This window comes from Rhinatrema bivittatum, chromosome 18 (assembly GCF_901001135.1).
Source record: "Rhinatrema bivittatum chromosome 18, aRhiBiv1.1, whole genome shotgun sequence".
Classification (NCBI taxonomy): Eukaryota; Metazoa; Chordata; class Amphibia; order Gymnophiona; family Rhinatrematidae; genus Rhinatrema; species Rhinatrema bivittatum.
The window spans coordinates 36,490,936-36,515,523 of record NC_042632.1 but is presented as its reverse complement, the minus strand read 5'-3'; the positions used below and the strand labels follow the sequence as shown (position 1 = coordinate 36,515,523).

Sequence of the window (24,588 nt, the reverse complement as noted above, 5' to 3'; positions counted from 1 at the left end):
ACTATCAAAACAGGCAGCTTAAACCTCCCATGAAAAGAGTGTTAAAAAATTCCATTTCACACAGAAATAAACAAAACCTGGTGGCTTTTGCTTTCGTTTTGAGATGGCAAGAGCAAGGCTAGGGTTCAATCAGGGTTCATACGGTTGGAGTGAAGATTAGACTCGGTTTCCTTGACATTTTTAACTGTCCGTCAGCACTTTCATTTTAAGTACATTGAAAGAAACCATGACTCCTGGGACCTGCTGTAAAAAGGTCACAGGACTGAGCCTTGAAACATCAGCAGCTTGAGAACATGCAAGCGTGTCAAGCCTTCATGCCAACACTGGAAAACTTCTGAGGGCAGTGTCTATGCCCCTTTGAAAAATGCAAGAGTAAGAAACCAGTTTTGGAAAGATGACATTATGGTCGGCCTCTCTCCTAGGTAAGGTGAGCTGAACACATGACCCCAGTGTAGTCATGAGCGCTGAGATTTGTCTAGTATTACAAAAAATCTCCAGTCCTAGTAGATTTGTCGTGTCTGTTGCAGGTTTTTGGTTTTTTTTTTTTTACTTTTCATATTCCAAGCTTGGTATATCAGCCCCATGCAAGCAATAGGTCTTGCATTTAATTTCCCAATTATATTGCTTGTATTCTACATTTTTTTTCTATGACCATTTTATTCTATTTTGAGCAGCCCACATTATTTACAATGTACAGGGCATTTTTATCCCACATACATTACAGTTGATCTTTCCGTGGAAACCATGTGGTGTTTTCTGTTTGAACATTAGCATTACAATCTGTGCTAAAAAAAAAAAAAAGCGGCTGCATGCTTAGCATCTGCTGTTTGCGCAGGCAACCAAGAGGGAGTAAATAGCGTGTGTACTTTGCAAAAGTCAAGTGCATGCACTGTTTTACTCCCCACATTTAAACATGGCCACAAGAACTCACTTGTGTTAGCCCAGCTAAAAGCACATGTGCGGTGGAAGACCACACGTACTTCTAGCAACTTTGTGGAGGAAAATTTTCAGACAAGCTAATTTACCAATATAAATGGCTCTGAGAATTGGCCTCTTACTGTCTGGTAATAGCCTGGACTAAAAGGCAATACCATGAAAATATGATTTTATGGAGTTAGACTGCTTGGGCATGCACCCAGTCTCTGATGGTTTCCTGACATGGGGTTGTAATGTGTGTGCGCTTTCAGACTTTGAATGTCAGTGGGGCCATGTCTTGGGATGAACTCATCATGCGATGGAGTTTAATGTATAGTCACATGATAGTGTCCATCTAATCCAAACTTGATTCCTTTCTGCTATCTTGAGAAGACGGGTCTTGGCAATTTTTTATGTATATTCATACCTGGCAGCCAATGGAGATCTCAACAACGAGGCTCACATGGTGTTAGGATGGTCAGCATTAAACATGATGGCTTTAGGAACATTGTGAAACATCGTTTTGGCAATCCTTGGCACAAAGATCCAATGCCTTTTAACTGTAGGCTGCCAGTTCAAATCTTGGCTCAGATTAGTAGTGACCAAAATGCTGAGTCATTCGGTGACCTATGTGAAGTAACTTGGTAGTACTGTACCAGTATATTTCCTAGTAGACTGCTGCCTGTATCACTAAAAACTATTATGAAAACTGACCCTCTCTATTGGGAATCTTAGTAGAGGCCAAGGATTGAGTAAGCATGGAGAGTTGACTCTCTTAGAGATGGTTTCTTCAGAGTGAGCTTGAGGCAAATTGGCAGGATGGTGTTGGCTTGCTACCTACCCCGTGTCTCTCTCTCTTTTTTTTTGTAGATAAATGATGGATTATTTCCAGTAGTGTTCTTGTCTCTGCAGAAATTCCGGTGTCAAAAGCAGCCTGTGTCTTCTTCCTAAAAATATTTTCTTTTCTATTGATATAAATAGCATTTGGCTGTAACTTCCTAGACCAGCAAATTCCCCCATAATAGCAAGAACTGTGGGGGGTTTTGGGTTTTTTTTTTGAAGCTCAGGGGTAAAAGAACATTTCCCTACCCGCTTTTGTTAAACGTATCTGAAAGGTCCCTGCTCCAAGACGGCTAACTGAAATGTACAGACAGACACAGACAGTGGACAGAAGACATTTACTCTCTTGACTATAGTATAATTTGGTCTGTGGCTTCCACGGTAAAGGCTTATGCTTGACAGCAAAGCGATGGGGAAAGGGACAGTACAAGTGTTGCTGAATGCAGTCTAGTGAATGCCATTTTGCTTTGTGTGTTAAAGAGCTGAGAAATTTTCATATGTAACACACTTTTTTGTTCTGGTTACTAAAAATGAGTTATTTCATATGGGGAACATTTTTGTTTAGCAGTTACATGAGTAGCTTCTAGGAGCAAACAAACCTAATGGCAGGAAAATACCATAAGGCGTATCTAATATGTTCCAGCCATCCACCACCATTTCTATAAAGAAATATTTCCTTGCAATACCCTTTCTCCCTCCCTCATCTCACCCATCATTCCAGAGCTTCCTTTCCATTGAAAAAGGCCCACCCCCTGTGTATTAATACCTTGTAGGTATTTAAATGTCTCTATCATCATATCTCCCCTATCCCAACTTTCTTCTAGGTATACATGTTTAGATTCTCCCCAGATCCGTCTTCATGTATCATGTCCAGTGATCTCCATGTATCTTCATGTATCAGTCCAGTGATCGTATGGAGATCACTGGACTGACTCCATCTGGTTTAAATCCTTTTGAACGTATGGTCTTCAGCTATGCACAGTATTCCAAATGAGGTCTCGAAAGCAGTGTTACTAGTGGCAGGCTGCAGGGTTCAGTCTTTGGACCGGCTCTTTAATGTTTTTGTAAGCGATAATGCGGAAAGACGATTGGGGAAAAGTTTTTTGTCTCTTTGTGCATGATACCAAAATCTGCAACAAAGTAGTCAGCCAGAAAGGTGAGGAAAACATGAAGACGGATAGGGTGTAAAACTTGAGGAATGGTCTAAAATCTGGCAGCTAAAATGAAATGCCAAAAAATGCAGTCAAACATTTGGGTTGCAAAAAAAAAAAAGCAAGGGGGTGAAATGCTATACTCAAAACAAGAGTGGGATCTAGGGGTGATCGTCCCTTAAGGTCTCAAGGTGGTCTAATAGGTGAAGGAGGTGCATAGGGAGAAGAATGATCAGCAGAAAAAAAGAAAAAGAGTTTTTGTTGGTGTGAACTCCATTTACCACTGTCCTTTTGTTGCCTCCCACTCAACCAGTTTCTAACTCTCAGTCATTTTAGGGCTTATCCCAAGGGTGCTCAGTTTATTTATAAGCCACCTTGCAAAACTGTACTTGTCTCTGGTAAAGCCATGCTGCCTCAGATCTTGTAATTCATTGGATTTTCTTTGTTTTAGCAGTGATTCTATTCATTTACTCACCAAGGAGGTCAGACTAAATGAACAGTAGTTCCTTGCTTTCACTTGTTTTTTGAGGAACCCCCGTCTCCAGTTCACTCTAAAGAAGCACTGGAAAGGTCGGCCAGTGGAGCTGCCAGGACTTCTCTTAGCTCCCTTAAAATCCTCTGATGCAGCCCATCTGGCCCCATTGCTTTATCTCACAAGTTATCCATCTAAATGGCTACTTTCTGAATATTTCCCTTGCTTATCTGGCTAAAAGTTAACTTTTATCAGCCTAACTCGGAATATCAAAGTTATTTGGCAAACTCTCTCTAGATGTTTCAGAAAGTGTTCCCGGATAACTAACTGCATTCAGGTGACGAAGTGCTGTTTAAAAAAAATAAAATAAAATAATAAGATTGCGTGATCTACAAGCCCTAACCAGTTTCCCAGCCGAGCCCCAAAGATTCAGCATTGCTGAGATGACCCTGCTGCCTTTTCTCCCAAGTGCCTGCCATCTCAGTTTAAAAAAATAAAAAACAAAAAACTATAGGGGCTGGGGCTTGTTGTGCACCTCCCCTCCCCACAATAGACCTCTCACCTTGACCGCATCCTCTGCCAACAGATTTCGCAGCTTGATTGTGTGCTGGGTGAAAAAGCCCTTTCTGAAATTTTGTTTTAAATCTGATTTTTAGTTTCTTTGAAAGTATAAATAACTGTCCTTGATTTACCCACTCCACTCATGATTTTATAAAAATCATATCATGTCCCCCTCTCAGCCTCTCATCATAAGGGAGCTGTCCCATCTCCTTTATAATTTTTGTTGCCCTGCTCTGCACTTTTTTTTTGTTTGTTTAGATGGGGGAGGGGAGGGGCGCAGTTGTACCTTGGCTTGACACAGAGACAATGTGATATTTTCCATTTTACCCTCCATTCCTTTTTGGATCAGAGATAATTGTAGTGAAGTGAGCAATGAGTAATGAATGATGTACATTGTAGAGGTAATAGGACCAGAATCTGCATTTGCTGTAATGTCGACTGAAAACGTATGAAGTAGTCCATAAATCTGCAGTCGTGTTGACCAAGAGTATGAACTTAAAACATATATATCTGCTGTGATGCTGACCTAGATTTTGAATGCTGGAACAGAATGTAATTCTTGACTAAGAATATGAACGCTGATTTTTGTAAACCGCTGTGATCTCATTCTGAAACGACTGTATATAAAATGCCTAAATAAATGTTACTCCCTAACTTCTGCCCAGAATCTTGGCACATGAGAACAATTCCATCACATATGTCTATACGTTCCTTCTTTTACCACATCCCTGCCAGCACTCTCTTGATCACTGTTGCTGATTTTTGCAAAGAAAATTGGAGTATGATACAAGCGATTCAGTAGCTTATCCAGTGCTTCCTATCCCTTGCAACACATCATGATTTTCCTAGATCTTTTTCATATAGATTTCCAGATTTTTAGCATCCCAATTTGTATTCAAATCTACATTCCACTATTGTATCAGTTTTGGACGCATTTCTGACTCAAACAATTCTACCCTGATAGATTTATAGAGCACTGATATGAAACGCCTTGATTTTCCTTCCCCCACACAACACCTCCTCCGCTCCTACACACACTTTTATTTTTGAAAACTTGAAAAGCATGCATGTTAAGTACAAACCACCTCTGGGAATGCTCCGCTCACTGCAGGTAAATTTACATTCATGCAGGCCCTATGCGTGTAGGGTAGGCAGTTTTGGTAAATGACTTTTAAATGAGCCTGTTTTCAAACAGTCTTTTAATGCTCTCTTCTTGTAACAAATATACCTTATAAACTTCTCTTCCATTTTTGTGTCTTAACTTTTCTGTTTTATCCATCTTGTCAGTTTTCCTATTTCTGAAGCCTCAAAATAGTGATCTGAATAGATACCACAGCCTCCATGGGCCCTTGTATCTCTAACCTAGAAAGATTGGTTCTTATTGACAATAATATCATCAACAAGTGATCTTAATCCTCTTGTACGCCAATAAAATTTATATATATCATTCTCTTCTCGAAAAAATTGTTTGAAAATGGTTAAATTATTGCAAATTCCTTTTTAGTTCAGTATTTCCTTTACCTTTTTAATTCCAAGGCATACTTGCATTAACAACACTGATCTGTGGCACACCAGCCTCCATGCAGCAGGCAATGTGGACAAGGACAAGGACTCGCATGGCCAATAGAAGATCTAAGGAAGCACTGAAAGCTCCATCTGTCTCTCTTCCAAACTTTAAAACGGAGTGTTCAGACACACATGTGCAAGAGAAGGGAGAACTCTGTGTGGTACTGGCTCTGTTACCTTGGCTGCCACATGTGACTGCCACAGCTTCTCCACTGTTGCTGTTTCCATTCCTGATCAACTGAATTTCATCAATTGTGCCTTCAATCTCAAACCAAAATTCACATTTATTTATTTATTTATTTATTTGTTGAGTTTTATAGACCGTCATTCGGTAAAGCCATCATAACGGTTTACAAAAGCTCAAAATGCAAGATTTTTAACAATTGAGCAAAAGGCATAACAGGAAGTATATTAAACAAAAGAAGACATGACCTTTTTTTGTCCATATTTAAGAGCTGAACCCATCTATGTAATGTATAAAAACACTTTTTGTTGGTGAAAGTTATCACAATATTTAACTTTCAAAAAGGTGACTGATAAAATGAGGAAAATGGTTAGGAAAAACTCAGGAGCAGCTGCAAAGGTTAAGAGTTTACATCAGGCATGGGCGTTGTTTAAAAATACCATCCTAGAAGTCCAGACCAGATTAGAAAAGGTGGAAGGAAGTCAAATGGTTAAAAGGTGAGGTGAGAGAGTCTATAGTAGCTAAAAACATTGTTCAAGCAATGGGATCTGAATGAAGAAATCAGGAAACAGCATAAGCACTGGCAAGCTAGATGCAAAGCATTGATAAAGAATATGATATGATAGAGATGTTTAAAATCATGAGAGGTCTTGAACGAGTAGATGTGAATCGGTTATTTACTCTTTCAGATAATAGAAAGACTAGGGGACACTCCATGAAGTTAGCATGGGGCACATTTAAAACTAATCGGAGAAAGTTCTTTTTTTACTCAACGCACAATTAAACTCTGGAATTTGTTGCCAGAGGATGTGGTTAGTGCAGTTAGTATAGCTGTGTTTAAAAAAGGATTGGATAAGTTCTTGGAGGAGAAGTCCATTACCTGGTATTAATTAAGTTGACTTAGAAAATACCGTTGCTAGTAATAGCAGTGGCTAACATGGAATAGACTTAGTTTTTGGGTACTTGCCCGGTACTTGTGACTTGGATTGGCCTCCGTTGGAAACAGGATGCTGGGCTTGATGGACCCTTGGTCTGACCCAATATGGCATGTTCTTATGTAAAGAAGGCAAAGAGAGAACTTGAAAAGAAGCTTGAAGAGAAGAGACAGCTGAGGGGCGATATGTCTATAAAATGAGTGGCATGTAACAAGTAAACCACTGATTAAAAAGTAAAAAGACTAGGGGCACACAAAGTTACTAGGTTATACATTTAAAACTAATAGGAGCATATTTTTTTACTTAATGCATAATCAAGCTCTGGAATTTGTTGACAGAGGATGTGATGAAAACTATTAGTGCAGCTGCATTAAAAAAAAAACCAATTTGGACAAGTTCTTGGAGGTAAAGTCCATAAACCACTACCATCTGACCCAGTGTGATAGGTCTTATGTTCAACCTCAAAAAGTATCTAGTTTTTCCTGTTAGTATAGCAACAAACATTGTACTCCTGCTTAAAGTGAAAGTGTGGTTGAGGTTCAAAGTCCCTTTCTAGGTATTTCATATCAGGCAAAGGACGTACCAAAGAAAATAGTTAGGAGTTTGGGTTTTGTTTTGTTTTTTGCAGAAGTTTTTTCAAGTGTGGAATTAGTTTCTTGGTTGCTACAACAGTCTTAGTATTTACAACATACATCAAGACTGGTTTTTGGAAATACAAGATTGGTGATGCTTTTGTCATTTTGTCAGAGTAGCTTTGGGACACTTTTGAGGGAAGTGGTAGACAAACATAAGTAAAGACTGGAGTCATACTTTGGAAGACTTAGGAGAAAATCTTTCTCATGAATTGCATGTGTTACAGATTCCCCAATTCATCGTGCATTTTCACTGTTTGGTTGAAAGTAGGACCGGTAAGTGAGGTGGCCTTGATTTATCCTCTTTCTCTTTTAGTGAAGAGTGCAAAGGAAACAGAAGAATAAGCAGCACAGATGGAAGGGAGAGGACCTTTTCGGATTTATGACCCTGGTGGAAGGAAGGAGGAGATGACAGCGGCAGCATTTGAGCGACTGGTGGAGGAGAATGCCATGTTAAAGGAAAAGATGAAGGGGATTAAATGTCTAGGTACTTTATAAAAAATCATTGAGTGATATTGGCTTTGCTTGTGGACCCCTCCCTTTTTCCAGGGTAGTAGAGTCCTGTAACCCTCATGTAGGTGCAGGTATTAACTGACCCCTTGATCTGTGAACGTAATAAGAAGTTACCACTCAACTCTAATTTTTTTTCTCTCTCGCCTTCCAACCTGAGAGCTTCAATGCAAGTTAGAGATAAAATCATAAAATAATACAAGCCTCAAATTAAAAACAAAGTCATAAAATCATAATACAGCCAAATTAAAAACAATATAATAAGGTAATTAAATAAGATAAACATCTAAGAAGAACCATAATTTACTGTGAGAGTTACATTTCCTACCTCTCGGTCTCCATCAGGACAACTAGCTTAAAGGATAGCCAGCAGTCTAAGAGCAGCCAAATATAGAAGTCTGGGTAAAAATTGATGCCTTTTTGAGGAAGCATTTAAAGTCAATAACTGGTTCTGGAACGAACGTCCAGAAGTAGCCCAGTTACATAATGTTGGCTCAGTAATGCTACATACTGACCTATGAATCACAGTAAGCTCTGCAACCAAAGGAAATGAAACTAAATTTCTGCTTGTTACATATGACATCAGTAAATTGGATAAATACGATCCTTTTCGATTCAGACATTTTGAATTTGATGAATTCCATTTTTAAACTACACTTGACACTGTAGTGGGGGACCAGTGATGCTCCTCCAGAATAAGTATAGCATGATTTCCTCTCCCCCCATCTCCTGATATTGTACCTGTTAAGATCTTTTGCCAGCTTTGGTCTGGACAAGCTGTACACTCTTGAGAACATTGTGTAGCAGCCTCCAGTCTAGCAAGTGGCAGTAGTCGATCATGGTTGTGATTTAATGTATATTTCATAGTTGCTAAATCTGCCCCAGACAGAAATGGACGAAGTTTCCTAATACGTGCTATCGAATTGTCAATGGGTTTTAAACACGTAAAGACACTTTAAGTGTGTAAATGGGCTTTTGAAAATTACTGCACTATATGCTATTTTTACGTGCATAAATCTTTTTGAAAATTACCCCTGTAATTGCCAAGCTATATTTAAACACAGAAAAGTCAACATTCAGAAGGGCTTGTATGGCTAAATTTGAGGTTAAACCTAAAAATATCAACACCACCTGACAGTGATATGTAAATTATCAATAAATCAAGACATGGAACAGCGCTGTTCTTTCACTGTGAACTGTAATTTATCAACTTGCTCTTATGTTTATTTATTTAGATTTATATTCGGCTTTTTGCACTTTTTTCAGTGCTTCAAAGTGGATTACATTCAGGTACTGTACATATTCCCTATCCCCAGAGGGCTTACAATCTAAGGGGTAGATTTTATAAATCTACGCGCGCGCGAACTTTTGTTCGCGCACCAGGCACAAACAAAAGTACGCTGGATTTTATAATTTTATAAGATACGCGCGTATCTTATAAAATCCAGGGTCGGCGCACGCAAGGAGGTGCACATTTGTGCAACTTGCGCCTGCTGAGCCCTGCGCGCACTACCTGTTCCCTCCGAGGCCACTCTGAACTCGGAGCGGCCTCGAAGGGAACTTTCCTTCCACCCCCGCACCTTCCCCTCCCATCCCCCACTTAACCCACCCCCCGGCCCTATCTGGACCCCCCCTACCTTTATTTGAAAAGTTACTACTGCGCGGAGACAGTAGTATCTTATGCGCGCCGGCTGTCTGCTGGCGCGGCAGGCCCCGACACAGGCCACGCCCCTGACCACCCCTTTTTGCAAGCCCCACGTGCGTCCCGGGGCTTGTGCGCGCTGCTGAGCCTATGCAAAATAGGCTCGGCGTGTGCAGGGGCGTTTTTAAAAGGGTTACGCGCGTACCTTAAGCAAAGTTTGTACCTGAGGCAATGGAGGGTAAAGTGACTTGTCCAAGGTCACAATGAGCAACAGCAGGACTCAAACCCTGGTCTCCTGGTTCATAGCGCTCTGTTCTAACAGCTAGGCTACTCCTCCACTCCAATTTAATTGGTATTATAATGATGAATTTCTGAGCCTACACATCAATTGGTATGAATGGCTTTTTATCTCACTTCAATTAATCCATCTTACAAACTCTTTATGAGAAAAAAAAATTTTTTTTTAAGAGGGTTGAAAGTTTCATATACTCCGTGTAGGCGCCCCTGCATATTGATGCAAATTATAATCATTAACTTCCAACCTCCTCCTTGTGTGAATTCTTTAAAAATGTTTAGATTGTAAAAAAAGACAAAACAATGTCCCAAAAGTGTTATGTGACATCCAAGAGGCAACATTCTTAATCTTAAATTTAGCATATTTTTAAAGAATTCACACAAGGAGGAGGTTGGAAGTTAATGATTATAATTTGCATCAAGGTGCAGGGACGCCTACACGAGTATATGAAACTTTCAACCCTCTTCAAAAACAATTTGTTTTCTCATAAAGAGTTTGTAAGAAGGATTAATTGAAGTGAGATAAAAAGCCATTCATACCAATTGATGTGTAGGCTCAGAAATTCATCATTATAATACCAATTAAACCCATAAGAGCAAGTTGATAAATTACGGTTCACAGTGATAGAACAGCGCTGTTCCACATCTTGATTTATTGATAACTTTGAGGTTAGCCAGATAAAAACAAAGTTGTTTTTTGTTTTTTTTATTTCCTGTTCCTCTCGGCGTAAACATTTTTTAAGTAGGTAAGTCAGTTTAAAATTTAACCAGTTAAAATGGGAGGCAGCATGGGGGCTTCGGTTTATCCAACTAGTACTTTTATATCTTATCTGGTTAGTTTGGTCAGAGAAGTCACAGGCCTAAAATGTAACTGATTTAACTGTTTGCTGCCTTGTTAAATATTGCCCTCGTTTTAAAAAGTCCATGTCCGACAGTAACCTGCTGGATTCCCCCCTTCCTTTCTGGCGCTGGAATACCAGCGGGAGGTTAGATGAGTCACATTAAACAGGGTGATGGGCCGCTTCTGGTCCATGGTCTGTAGTTTGTCCGTTCCTATTCTAGAATCCTATTCCAGGAATCCACCATTGTTTCAAAAGGTAGGCAGCTAAACTCAGTCTATGAATTTGTTGGGCTTTTTATAAGACAATTTTTTTTTAATTTCTTATCAAATGGAGGTTGATATGCAGGAAGCTGCTGAGTGAGAAGGTTAACCTGAATAACTGCCTTTACACAGATATTCAATGGACCATACCTGGATACGTGTTCCACTGAATATTCACAGTTAATGTTAGCAGATAGCTTTAGGTCAAGTATTTTTCTAACCAGACTTACCTGGCTAATTATATCTCTCGCCTGCTAAAATGTAACCACACTCCATCACTGTCTTCTTTACCTGGCTAAATTTTGTGCTGTTAAGTTATATCCAGCCACAATTTAGCTGGACAGCAAAACAAAATATTCAAATCTCTGGTTTGTCCCAGTAACTCAAACAGTTGGAGTCTTAATAACTGAAATTACAATGTTTATTCTATTGAAACTTTACTAGAAAATGGTCTGTCCAGGAGGGAGGGGGCAGAAGCAATCTTATCAGTTTACAATGGGCAAAAAAAAATTAAAAAATTAGATCTCAACACTGAATTTTCATGTGAGTTGGAATCCTTGACCAACCCTATAAAACTGAAATCATTTAACAGCGATGATAACTTCACGGATCTCCCCAATGAAGAGGCCAATATGAAGATTAAACTCTCCTTGCAAAAGTAACTCCTTATGTAATAATGCAGATCCTGAAATAAAACTGTCAGATCACGTATGGCTGATGAAGGTTGGTAGACCACCATCAAGCCCATAACATTCTGAGTTGGAAGATTTATAACTAAATATTCAATATTCCCCACTTCGTTAGATTATATGATATCCATCTTTATTTATAGGTTCATGATTATCTGCTACTTGTGGTGAATTGCCCTCCATCAATAAACCTCTGACAGAGTTTAACTCTCCGAAGCAAACTAGCAGTGAATGCTCTCTTAAGTAGAGGTGGCAGCATGCTGATTGTCATGCACACAGTTCCTCTGGACATGCACTGTTTATACTGGTGAAGGATTGTCTTGTCCAGGTAAACATACAGAAGTAACGAGAACCAGTTGGGGAACCAGTTGTACTGGATGATGCGAAACCTGCCACATATTGTCTACGAAAATGTGGAAGGACAAGATGTTTCTTTCATACAATACCATGTAATAAAAATATTCACTAAAAGAGAGCTAAATGTCTGCGATCCTGAAGGCCAGCCTGAGTGTAGTTCAGGCTCAATGCACCTTGACTTTGAATGTGGATGATGATTAAATCTATGGTTTACTTTTAACAAAGGTTCACGTGAACTAGTTATTCAACAACTGGTTACTGCAGGACGGAATTTGGAGCTCTAGATGTGTCCTTTTTTTCCAAGTTAACAGCAGGCCATTTTAATGCAGGGGTGGCATGGTCCTTGAGGTCAGGGGCATTGCAAGTGGGTAAGAAGGGAGGGTGACTGCCCTGGGTGCTGAGCTGGGGGGGGGGGAAGGGGCGGCTCCATGTTGCTGTGAGAAAATGAGCTCAAAATGGAAGAGGTGGCCTGTTTTGTCCGGCAGGTGCTCAGCTTGAGGACCACACAAGTTCAAGCTACCTCTTCCATAGTTACTGAGGACACACATTTTGCATAGATTAAAATCCACATTCAGTAAGCTGGGGAGCAGAAACGTTACCTGGCTAAAGTTAGATTGGAAACCTTCCAGGGACAGAGAAATACTGTGCCTGAATGTAATCCAGTCACAAAGTGTGGAATATAAATAAATAAAATAAAAAATAGGTTTCCTGTTCAATGTACTAGGTACATGCACCCAGATAACCTTTTGACCTTAACTGGGTATATTTAGAATAAAGCCAGTTAAGTAGCCGATATTATTAAATCCTTTTGGGCCACAAGGCCCCATTATCCACCCTGCAAAGTCCCCGTAAATGTTGTTGGGCAAAGAGCCTCTCCACCCCCTCCCACCAAATTTGCCAAAAACAAGCAGGCGGCTCTGGGCATTTGAGTGATTCCAGGTGGGTTGGGAAGGTTCAGGTTGGGGTTGTAGATGGGGAGGGTAAGGGGGTAAGAGAGGGCTTGTTGTGAAGCCCCATCCTCCACATAACACACAGTGGCTAACCACGTGCAGCCATACGACAAAATGGCACCAGCTGCGCCGGAGGAAGGCACCGACGTTCTGTCACCTCTGTGCCATTCTTCAGGTGGATGGGCACCATTTTTCAAGGTCCTAGAAATGGGGTACACGAGAGCTCCTTGGCCAAAGCACATTTTGAATGAAGAGCAGGCAGGAGGGTCCTGGGGAAGCCACAGTGGGCCCTGGTCCATGAACTGGGTTTAAATTTATGCTGGGAATGGGAGTTGGAGTGGCCTGGGGAGGCCCAATATGTTTAGGGTTGGTTTGTTTGTTTTAATCAGTTTGGATTTGTTTGGGGTTTTTAAAAAAAAAATTTTTTTGGTGGTTGTTGTAGTTTGGTAAACAACTGAAGAAAACATTAAACAGACCCCCCCCCAAAATAGTACTAGTCCCCCCCCCTTAGACACACACACTGTACATCCCTAGCTTGCAGTGAAGCACCTAGAGACCCCATACCCCGATTTACCCTCCTAAATGGTTCTGAAGTTATTTAGCTAAACGGATATTTGAGAACTTAGCCAGCTAATAAGTTAGGCAGCTAGAATTTAGCCGGCTAAGTTAGGGGCTTCCAGGGGCAAAACTGGGAGGATTTGAGTTAGCCAGCTTAGGGCTGGATTTTCTAATATCGCAGAGCTCTTTGAATCCCGCGGTAACTGGGGGGGGGGGGGGGCCTGCGAAAGCCGGCAGCGATCGCACCTCCACGGTATTATCGCTGCCGGCTTTCGCACCCGATAACGCCACCGTGAAAGGTGGCGTGCTACTGGCGGCGATAAGGGGTCTTACCTTTTCACCACCAGCTGCGTCCGCCCCGACTTCTCCTCTTCCGATGCCGACTCCGCCCCAACTCCATCCCTATCTATCGCACACCAAAAGTCCCTTTTCGCGTGCAATAGGGATAGAAAACGACCCCCTTAGTTAGCCAGATGACTTAACTTTAGGTCAGATGGCTGGCTAACAGGATAATGTTATACAGCTAAATGTAAAATAGCCTGTTACGTTGAATAGTGCAGCTGCACTACTGAATATACCCCCAGAGTTAGCCAGATAGGTTTATCCGGCTAACGTTGCTATCCAGACAGTGACTGAATGGACCTCCTAATTCCATCCTTATAGCTGCTCACTTTTTAGGAACCTAAATTTAGGTAGTTGGTGAAATTTAGAAACACAGACTTAGTTGCTCAACTCTAATCTGTTTTCAAAGGGGATGGCTTAGACTCCTAAGCCCTTTGCATATTGATCCCCTAGTGCTTAAATACTGATGTTAACTATTAAACTGAGCAGGTATTAACTTCAAATCACCCGATAGCTGCGCAGAAATCTGTTTTTACACAGTAACTTTTCATCTCCAGCATAGCGGTGATGCTCCGCAGGAAGTTTCCAAACTAGCTCTCTATTTATGAATGAAAATCCAGCAAAATTATAGTCCCTTTCAAAAACAAAAAACTGATGAAAAATGATTGACTTGCAGATCTTTCTGTTTAGCCAAGGTCCAGTACTCTGGTCTTGGCTCTCATTGCCTACTGGGGAGATTTTCCGACTGACGAAGGAATAGCACAGGCAGGTTTCTGTCTGGCAAGGAATAGATAATTTGGAAACAGAAACTGAATCCTCAGCTTATCAGCAGATCATACGCCCTCAGCACCGAAGGCACAATTGTCCTTACACTGCCAGGGAACCTTGATCCTCTGTCACTGAGCGCAGGAGAACGTTCTGCCTATAAGTACGGGTTTTAGTGATGTGGATTCTAGTTTTGTGAAACGTAGACAGGCACTGCTTCCACACCGCACAGCTGTCAGATGGCAAAGGCTGACTTGGGCTGCTTTGAAACTAGTGACTTGCAGAGGAAAGGCTCTTTAACTGTCTGCCAGTGAGGTGGTTGTGTTTTGATTATTATTTTTTTTTTCACCTGGTACTTTCCTCCTACTTTTCAGCCCCATTTGGAACTGGAGCTGAGATCTGGCGCTTTAAGCTTTTATTCACAAGTACCTGAGGATATTTTTTTTTTCCCCCTGCTCTATATCGCCTCTCGACTGACTGACCTTTAATCCAGTCATTGCAGAGATTGTCCTCGGCTGAGGGCCATCCTTTGGAACCTTGCAATCATGGGCCCTAAATCCGGCCACTAGGTGTCGCCATTACGCAATGACTATGCCGTACTGCCTCCACAGCATCCCTGACTGACCCGGGGAGCGGAGGAACGGATCTGGGTATCAGTCACAGGTCTCTCTACATGCTGGTGCTCTAAGCATCCTCTTCCAGTCTTTGAGAAGTCTTAACTCTTGTATTGTTAAACATAGGAGAGCTGATGGAAGAGTCCCAAATGCAAGCGTCCAAGCTGCGGCAGAAGGCTGAAGACTTGGTGAAGGATAACGAGGTGCTGAAGTTCTCTTTGTCTCCAGACCCTTTTTCCCCTCCTCAGGTCCAAGGTGCCTCTAAACCAGCGGAAGTGGCAGGTATGTTGGCCAAAGGCTGTGCAGTTTTTTCAGAGCTGTCTACAAAATATTGTATTTTCAAGTCTATAGTAATTGGGCTTCTGTTGGGATTTGGAACTACTCGCTCTTTTATCCATATCCAACGTTTTGTAACTTCATGTCACTCTGTGCAGAGTAAACACGTTCAGAATTACTAAAAAAAAAAAAAAAAAGATGTCTGACATTTCTTCATCCCCCTCAAAGTACTGTGATTTGCTACTGTTTTCACACCCTGGAGCAGAGGCAGGCAACTCCGGTCCTCGAGTGCCACAGACAAGTCTAGTTTTCAGGATATCCACAACGAATATGTGTGAGAGATGTCTGTGTGCACTGCCTCCATTACATGTAAATATATCTCATGCATTTTCGTAGGGGATATCCTGACACCAGACCTATTTTGTAGCTTTGAGGACTGGACTTACCTACCCCTGCCCTAGAGAAATGCATGCAGGCGAGACTCATGCGTCCTTTCTCCTGCAGCCAGGCATTTTCAGAGTTACAGGTTCAAGAGGAAGGTGGTACAGGCCGAGTCTCCTTTTGAACTGATATTTTGCTCCCATCCCAGCCCTGCCCCTCTTACCACCAGCTTTCTTTTGAACCTGTAACTTTGAGTGCTCTCTGAAAATGCCTGGCTGCAGGAGTGACTGCTGAGACTGCCGGGATGTGTGCCTGCTCTCTGACATCCTGGTCACATTTGACTAGTTTGATGGCATTTAGATGTGCCATTGTCTGGATAGGAGTATGTGTGTGATGACATCAGACATGGTTTTGGTAACTGTCAGTTATCGCTACTTTTGAGAGAACTATGCTCTAACTGTGTTAAAAAAAAAAATTAAAAAAAAACTGCCTTTAACTAGTCAACTAATGCAGTGAACTAGTAGGCATATTAATCCTAGAGAAAACTGAAATCTTTATAGGCTGCTATACCTTATATTGGACCACTAAAAAAAAAAAGATATGGCAGGACATGGACCTTTTGAGACCACATAGGGCTCTCTGTCTTGTCTTAAGGAACTTGTGTGGTCTTGAAAGCTCTTGTACTGCAACATCCTTTTACGTAGAACAACAAAATCACAATCTACACAGATTCCAGTAGTCAACTGAGCATCTGTGGCGCACAGGTTCTACAGGTGGCACATGAGTCTGTCCCTTTCTCTTAGTATTTTTGATACCAAAAATAGTCTCACAATGCCAGCAGTATCCTCGTTCAGTGAGCAGCCTTTGAGCTAAAGGTCTATTGACGTTATTACTTTGACGGTCTTCTCTCTTATAGGATGTGACCAAAATCTTGACTCATTGTTATCCCGGGTGAGAATGAGAAGGAGTCGCCTACTGCAGCTAAGAGTGATCAGAAGTCTCCATCCAGTGTGAGTCTCAAGGTTTAATGGTTTCATAATTTAAAACCATGAATTTATCAGAGTGCATAATTTTTTTTGTATGAATTCTGAATTGTAGCTTCATACAGGACTGAGCAGTACTGTGTCTGTATGGTACTTTGCTAATTTCAGTATAACACATGAAAAAGGCTGAATGTTGTTTGTATTCCTAAACGTTCTTAGCATTATTGCTAGAGTAATAGCAGTATTATGAGAATACCACACACACGGTACAGTCAGTAGTAGCAATATAACGAGCACATTGCAGTATGCTGTAGGAATAGCAGCTCAGACTATTAGAGGGCTTCCATGCATGGTGCATGCATGAAGCTCTGTAAGAGAAGATGGCAACTATCCCACTTTAGGAGGGAAACTTCTGATTTTTTTTCAGCCAAAAGTTTTCTTTTGTTTTTGTTTTTTATAGCCTTCCTTGTAAAAAGTATATTCAATGCATTTTAGTGGGAGAAATTAAGTTGTCTTCTTTCTCTGAAAACCCTTCGAGCAGTAGCATGCATTCTATACTATGACAGAATCTCAATCAAACTGAAGCATACAAATCATTTTTGGAATATCTGGAGAACAAAATAACCTGTGGGTTCATCGCCTTCTTAAGTTACTAGGTTGTTATGTTTCTTAAATTGAAACCCGAGATAACATTCTCTGTGGAGGTCACAGTCAGGCATCTGTAAGAAATATAAGTTCCGAGATTTGGTTCTTGCTTGCCCTGGTTAATCTTCTGCTTCGGCCTTTGTTTCTGTTGGCGAAACTTGATCAACTGAATCCTGTAACAGGAACATGAGTTAGGCCCCCTCTCCATGCCAATAAGTGCAGCACAATAACCTTGTTTCCGTCTTCAAGCGTAGGAATTGTCCCAGGCTTCTAAAAATGATTGTAGCCTACGTCGCTTTTCAGAGTTAATGGGCTGAGATGATGCTTTAGTCCAAAATATGATGCGATCTGTCCAAGATAAAATCCTGCTCTCATTGCTTGAGTTGTGGAGGAGAAGAGATCAGTGACTTGCTCATCTTCGTAGGATAAATGTTTCATCTGCAGTCCTACGTAGTCATTCTAGGGAGGGGTTGCTGGACCTAACGTTCTCCAAGGGCACTGAATATGCAGCCTATGATCTAGGGTCCAAGACCTAAAGAAGGAAGGGTGATCATGCATGATTTTTTTTTTTCCTTTTCACTCCTTCCAGCCTAGTTACAATATTGTCCTTTTATGTACCTACTTGCATGGTATTAAGACTGGGAGGAGGGGAAAGTGTTGTCCATTGTATCCAGCAGAGTAACAAAATTCCTGCTCAGTTTTTTGTTTTTTTTTCATAGTCACAGCACCTCTGATGTGTGTTTATAGCCACCTACTGAGGAGAACTGACTGGCAAATCAATTTTCATAGTTGCCATTGACCACCTGAGGATTTCTGCCCCACTGGCCCTCCGTTGATTTTTTTTTTTTTTTTTTTTGGCACTCTTTATTGATCCTGCTGTATCCTGTAACTGTACCTGTATGTCATTAGAAATTGACCAATTTCAACCTGGGCCCATCTGGTTCAAACACTCTCTCTCACATAAATCTCTGTTGGGTCATCAAAAACTATTTTCTCATACTGTGTGGTCCCCAAAGTAAATATTCCTAGTCCTTCTGGTCCTAGAGGTGAACTATGCGAGGACGCAGAGAGCTCTTGTAGCTGGAGCAGAGCATTTAAAGTCAGGACATCTTCTGGCTTTTGGGGGCTCTAGCCACGATTCCCACTGTAATCTCAGAAAATCCCCCTTTCTTTTCCTGTGCTCTGTTTCTGAGGAGTGGTAGAATAGACAAGGTGATCAAACCAGATCCTTGGTCACAGCTGCAGAATAAGAGAAGCTCAGGACAGCACCTATGTCTAGAACTAAACAACTTTTCCAAGCGGTAGGTGCCTTTTAGATTTACAAACTATCAATTTATCATTATGGGTGGGTGCAACAGAGTTTTTGTGCTCTTGTGACAGAATCAAAAGGCTTCTTGTCTTGGTCATTACTGCACTTTTCGCTCACCTTCTCAAGGTTATCATTTTTGCTTTCCCACTGGAATTACTAAATAAATGACAGGGGGCTTCAGTTCTTTCGGAAGATATCACAGTTGGGGGGGGGGGGTCTATGCAATAAAACCAATTTCAGCATAGACTCACAAAAAAATTAAGGAGCACATTAAAAAGCTACATGCAAATTATTCCCTCTCCAGAGCAAAAAAACAAGCATTTTGTTGCTACTTACTGAGGGCACGCTAAATAGTGTGAGCACGTGCCTTCTTTTTCTATTGGTTCCTCCTGCTGACTTGAAAGGGGGTATTCGGTTAGGCCTAGTACCGGCGTGCTTATCAGAGGGGATAAGTGGCTGAGGAGCTCAAAGGAGACTGGAGACTACCAGGAGAGCTGAAAACAGACAGGAGTGCGTGTTTACAACTCTGCGTTATGTGTCGGTAAGGAAGGATCTTCAAAGAGCAGTGTCACAGGCGTGGTTGGGAACAGAAGAGGGAGAGTCAGAGATTAATGAAGCGCCTCAACTCAGAATGGCACTGGTATTTATTTTCCCCTCTTCAACCACCCTGTAGTGTAGGCACCGTAATGGCGGCACTATCAAAGTGGTGTGGAGGTGAGCATACCACTCTATTTAGCGTGGGCTCGGTACCCCCTGATTTGCACATGGTGATTCTCTTTTTGTATGTGTAGTTTCTTTTTGGATCCCTTTAATGCGCAAATTAAGGCCTTCCTTACTAGCATGCTGTTTTTAGCATGCACAAGAGGACCTAACCGTGCCTGTTAAAGTTTATTGCATAGGCCTCTAGGTGAGACTAATCTGTCTATATTTTTTTTTTTTTTTACTTTTGCAGGGATCCTCCTCAGAGTTTGAAGTTGTACCTACCTCACCTGAGAGCAGAAAATCAGTGAGTCATTGCGAAAGCAATCAGTGTGTGCTAAATTCTGTTGTGTAGATTTGTGTCCCACTCCTTGGAGAGAATACTGTATGATCTAAACTGGAAAGCAAGGAGCCACCTTCTTCCATTCTAGTGTCAGGCTATGACTGCTCTAAAGGAAGACCAAGAAGTTTTGTTTCACTCTTCCAGAAGGATAGTCACTCATGTTACTCTGGGGTAGCAAAAATGACACCTTATAGATTAACTAATTTCTGGAAGCATGAGCTTTTGAGGACATCCACTTCGTCGGATGCATCTGAAAGCTTGTGCTTCAATAAATTGGTTAGTCTATAAGGTGCCACCCTATTCCTGTCATTTTTACTTGTCCACTGTATTTCAAAGTACAAGTCATCCGATGCAGCCATTGGATTGTTCTGTTCATGAAGCAATGCTTATTAGTTTTGTTATCCTGAGGACAACAGTGCAATCCCTGAGGCCATGGCTTTTCTGCCTGCTTTATAAGGCTGATTTCTTAGCCCTAGAACTCCCAATGTCTCCTTGCACCTACTGTTCTTCAAAAGTAGTGCTGGGAAGTACAAGTACTGCCTCCATTGTATGCAAATATATCTCATGCATATTTGTTGTGGATATCCTGAAATTCAGACTTGGTTGAGGCACTCCAGGAATGGAGCTGCCTACCTCTGTTCTAGAGCTGCCTTTCCACTGAAAGAGGCTCACCTCCTGTGCAAGGAAACCTTTGAGATATTTGCATGTCTCTATCATAATATCACCTATCTCGCCTTTCCTCTATGGTATACATGTTTAGATCTTTAAGTCTATCCCATATGCTTTAGAACAAAGATCACTGACCATTTTAGTAGCCACCCTCTGGACCAGCTCCATCCCGTTTATATCCTTTTGAAGGTGCGGTCTCCAGAATTGTACAGAGGAATCCAAATGAGGTCTCAACAGAGACCTATACAAGGGAAATATCACCTCCCTTTTTCTGGTGACCATTCCTCTCCCTATGCAGCCAAGCTTCTTTCTGGCTTTTGCCGTTGATTTATCCACCTATTTGGCTACCTTAAGATTGATTGATTGATTGATTGATTTAAGGTTTTTATATACCGATAACCGTTTGCACATCGTATCTGTTTACAATTAACATATAACAAAGATATATAAGTTACATGGACAATTTGGTTACATGGTATAGTAAGGGAAAGGTGTATATAACATAGTATGCAGAGAGTACATAACTGTTCAAGGAGAAATATATAAGTATATATGAATTTAAATACGAGAAACTATGTACACAATGGTCATATTTGAAGGCAAGTTACATGGCATGGTCAGTGGGGGTAAATAGTATTATATTGTGAAATTGTTCACCCAGGGAAAAGGTAGGGGTTAGGGGTAGGCTAGCTTGAAGAGCCACGTTTTCAAATTTTTTTTTTAATTTGTGTGTGCATAGGTCGGGCGGCATTGAATTCCAGTTGATGGGTCCTGCTGTTGAGTGCTCTGTCCTTAGTGGAGGACCGTTGTGTGGTTTTAGGAGAGGGAATGTGGAGGGTTCCTTTATAGGCAGATCTGGTAGGTCTGTTAGAGGAGTTGAAGTGGAATGAGTTGTTTAGCCAGGTGAAGTTCTGGTTGTGTAAAGTTTTGTGTATAAGGGAGAGGGTTTTGTAGAGAATTCTAGAGGAGATAGGGAGCCAGTGGAGGTCTGTAAGGATGGGTGTGATGTGCTCTTTTCTACAGGTGTTTGTTAGAATTCTGGCAGTGGCATTCTGTAATAATTGGAGGGGTTTGATGGTGGAGGAGGGGAGGCCTATGAGGAGAGAATTACAGTAGTCCATTTTAGCGAAGATTAAGGTTTGTAGGACAGTGCAGAAGTCATGTGTGTGTAGGAGGGGGTCTAATTTTCTTTAATACATGAAGTTTTTAAAGTAGCATTCCTTCAAGGTGGATTTTATGAAGGTTTTTAGGTTTAATTGGTTGTCAATGGTGACGCCCAGGTTGCATACATGTTGTGAGATGGGGGCTGAGAGGGGTAAAGTGTTAGTTAGTGTGTGAATACGGGAGGGCTGGTTGTGGGAGATTATGATGAGTTCCGTTTTGGTAGTGTTGAGTGCAAGGTTGAGGTTAGTGAGGAGTTGGTTGATAGAGTTGATGCAATTGTTCCAGGTATTTAGGGAGTTGGATAGTGAATCGGTGATGGGGATAATAATTTGGACGTCATCCGCGTAAATGAAATGGACAATGCCTAGGTTAGTTAAAAGGTGACAGAGGGGTAGCAGATAGATATTGAAGAGGGTGGAGGAGAGGGCAGAGCCTTGGGGTACAACTCGGGTAAGTTTAATGGGGTCAGATTCGTAGTTGCTTAGTTTGACTTTGAAGTGTCTGTTTTCCAGGTACGATTTAAACCAGCAGCGGGCAGTACCTGTTATGCCTATGTTAGTGAGTTGGTTTAGTAGGATTTTGTGGCTGACAGTGTCAAAGGCAGAGGAGATGTCAAGCATAGCTAGGATGTATGCTTGTCCATTATCCATGCCATTGAGTATAGTGTCTGTGAGGGATATTAGGAGTGTTTTGTGCTAAAAAAATTTACGGAAACCAAACAGTACTGTGCAGCCAGCGCACAGTACTGTATCAACCTGTGACTTACAAATCTATAGCATCAGTCATTAATGGGATGTGGTATTTAAGATCCAAGGCTCTCACCAGTAGGGTGTGACCAACAACTCAAGTAATCAACTCATTCCTGTGTTGGGCTGTCTAGCTGCTTTCCTTGGACTTGATTCCCAGTTCAAATTCCTGGTCCCTGGGTTGACTGAGGCTTGAACTGCTGTTAAAGGAATGCTACAAGCCTCTAGGGGGTGTGTATTTTGTTTTGTTTTGTTAATTTCTTTTTAGCGCATGCTATATTTTTTGCAACTTTACTAATAGCACTAAAATGATATAACAACGCAGCACAAATTTTCAGAAGTATTTTTTTGGAATGGAAAATAATACAGAATGATAAAACCAGTATCATTGATGTTTTCGTGTCATCTTAACACAGAACAACCCTACAGCCTCTAAGTAATGGCCGAAACAAGTGCCACTCATGTAGCCTCATCTAGTGTTTGACCAAAGTACAGTGCTGGAAGTAGAGGAAGTTGTTCCGATCTGGGTTTCAGGAAGTCACAACAATGTGTGTCCTCTTTCTGGGAGAGGATGTAGGGGGGAAATATGATGTAGGTGGGTTAGTGACGAAAGGGGAAGACATATTAGATGTCCTTTTATTGTTGGCTTATTGAATAATAATAAGGGCCAGAAAGGGTTAAATATTTGAATTGTGCAAGTCATTTCCTCTGTGCACTTCTGGATGTAATTTTTTCCTGAAAAGACACCATAATTCCCTGGAGCCAGATGATTCACTCCACTGCCAGGGGGAACCCAAAGTTGGATCAGTTGCATAAAGGAATGCGAGCTCTGTCACCTAAATCTAAAGGATGTGAATGAAGAAATAGCTCATGAGGAATACCCCCTGTTCAGCACAGCTGGCCAAGGACAAGGCAGAAACCCAGAAAGCGGGTAATCTGCATTTACATACCAGACAGAGAAGCAGAAAGGAAGAGAACATTTAAATGCCCTTGATCAGTGATTCTAGGTGTGAGGTTTGGAAGCTGTGTGGGTGTGTGGCACTCCCTATGACCTTTTTATTTTTTATGAGAAGCATGTGGAGCTAGAGAAACAGGAGGGCCTTTTCGGTGTGGCTCTTCAAGGCCTGCGTCATGGATCAACAGAGCTTGAGTACCTCAGTCATAGAGTATATAGTATCTATCAAATAAAAGAGAGTGAAGAAGGAGGAGGGCTGAGAGATCTACATTGTGCAAGTTTTACCTATGAGAGGCTGGGCGAGGGCACGCCTCAGAAAGATCATTATGATGTGTACTGCTTGGGTCACCCTTGCCTCCAGCAGCCTTGAAACTATGCAGCAGGGAAACAACCAGCCAGAAAGCACAGAATTTGCTATAATGCAGTGTGTTTTACTGAGGACATGAATAGGAGCGAGCGCTTTTTTTTTTTTTTGTCCTTAATACGTGCAACTTTGATTAGACAGGTTCCAATTCATACAGGCCTTGGTGGCTGGTTAAAACATGGCAGCAGAGCTTCTCCTGAGCTCGCTGCCCTCTGTCACAGCTTTCATGCTGTCAGCCTTCTAGATATATAAGAGAAACTTCATACTGTACTGCCGTGAGATAGTGCTAAACGCATGCACTAGCAATCACCAGAGCTTGACACGGTGAGTAATGATAAAGTGTCCTTGAGTTCATTCATCTTCTCTCGCTGTCCGAGCCCTCACAATAAAGGTCCTGACCAGCTTAAACCTGTGCTTGGCTGAGGTTGCAGATGTTGCCCAGAGAGGAAGGAGAGGGAAAGTCTAAAAAAGCTGGGACCTTCTGGCGTGAAACCCAATCTGCTCTCCCCAGATGGGACTCCTCATGCTACCTGAGATGGTCTGTGCTTTTTCAACCCAGTTGGACGCCTTCTGCCACCATGACTCACAGCATTTCTGAGAATTTACCTTTTCTTGAAATTTTGACAGGAAAATAGAGTGGGATGTGGGCTTGGGAGGGGAGACCTTCGACACATTGCCGCATGCCTGTGGGGAGACCCCATCACGCTCGCCCCTTACTGGTGTCACAAGGAAATGAGTTCTCTGTCACTTCCCAAGCTCTGCCTAGCGCTCATGGTTGTATTTCTAGGACTGCTTTAAGCTTAACCCGAATTGGTTATTGCCAGTCCTCTGTAAAAGGAGAGCACAATGCAGTCATTGACAGCTAGAGTTAAGACAAAATATCATATACAAAAAAATGGCCAGCAGTATTTTCTTTCTTTCTTTATGGCAGAGATTGTTAATATTTTTTCGTTTGCCTTGTTTTGGCTTCTCTAG

At 41.6% G+C, this 24,588-nt stretch overlaps 1 protein-coding gene across 1 annotated transcript in view; it reads left to right on the top strand.

Moving 5' to 3' along the window:
• TNIP1 (TNFAIP3 interacting protein 1) overlaps nucleotides 1-24,588 on the top strand; it is an 80,163-nt gene that overhangs the window by 23,119 nt on the left and 32,456 nt on the right. Inside the window, exons 2-5 of the mRNA XM_029583441.1 lie at nucleotides 7,573-7,743; nucleotides 15,206-15,361; nucleotides 16,673-16,746; nucleotides 19,626-19,679. Coding sequence (XP_029439301.1) covers nucleotides 7,611-7,743; nucleotides 15,206-15,361; nucleotides 16,673-16,746; nucleotides 19,626-19,679 — 417 coding nt within the window. The 5' untranslated portion in view covers nucleotides 7,573-7,610. The remainder of the gene's footprint in view (nucleotides 1-7,572; nucleotides 7,744-15,205; nucleotides 15,362-16,672; nucleotides 16,747-19,625; nucleotides 19,680-24,588) is intronic.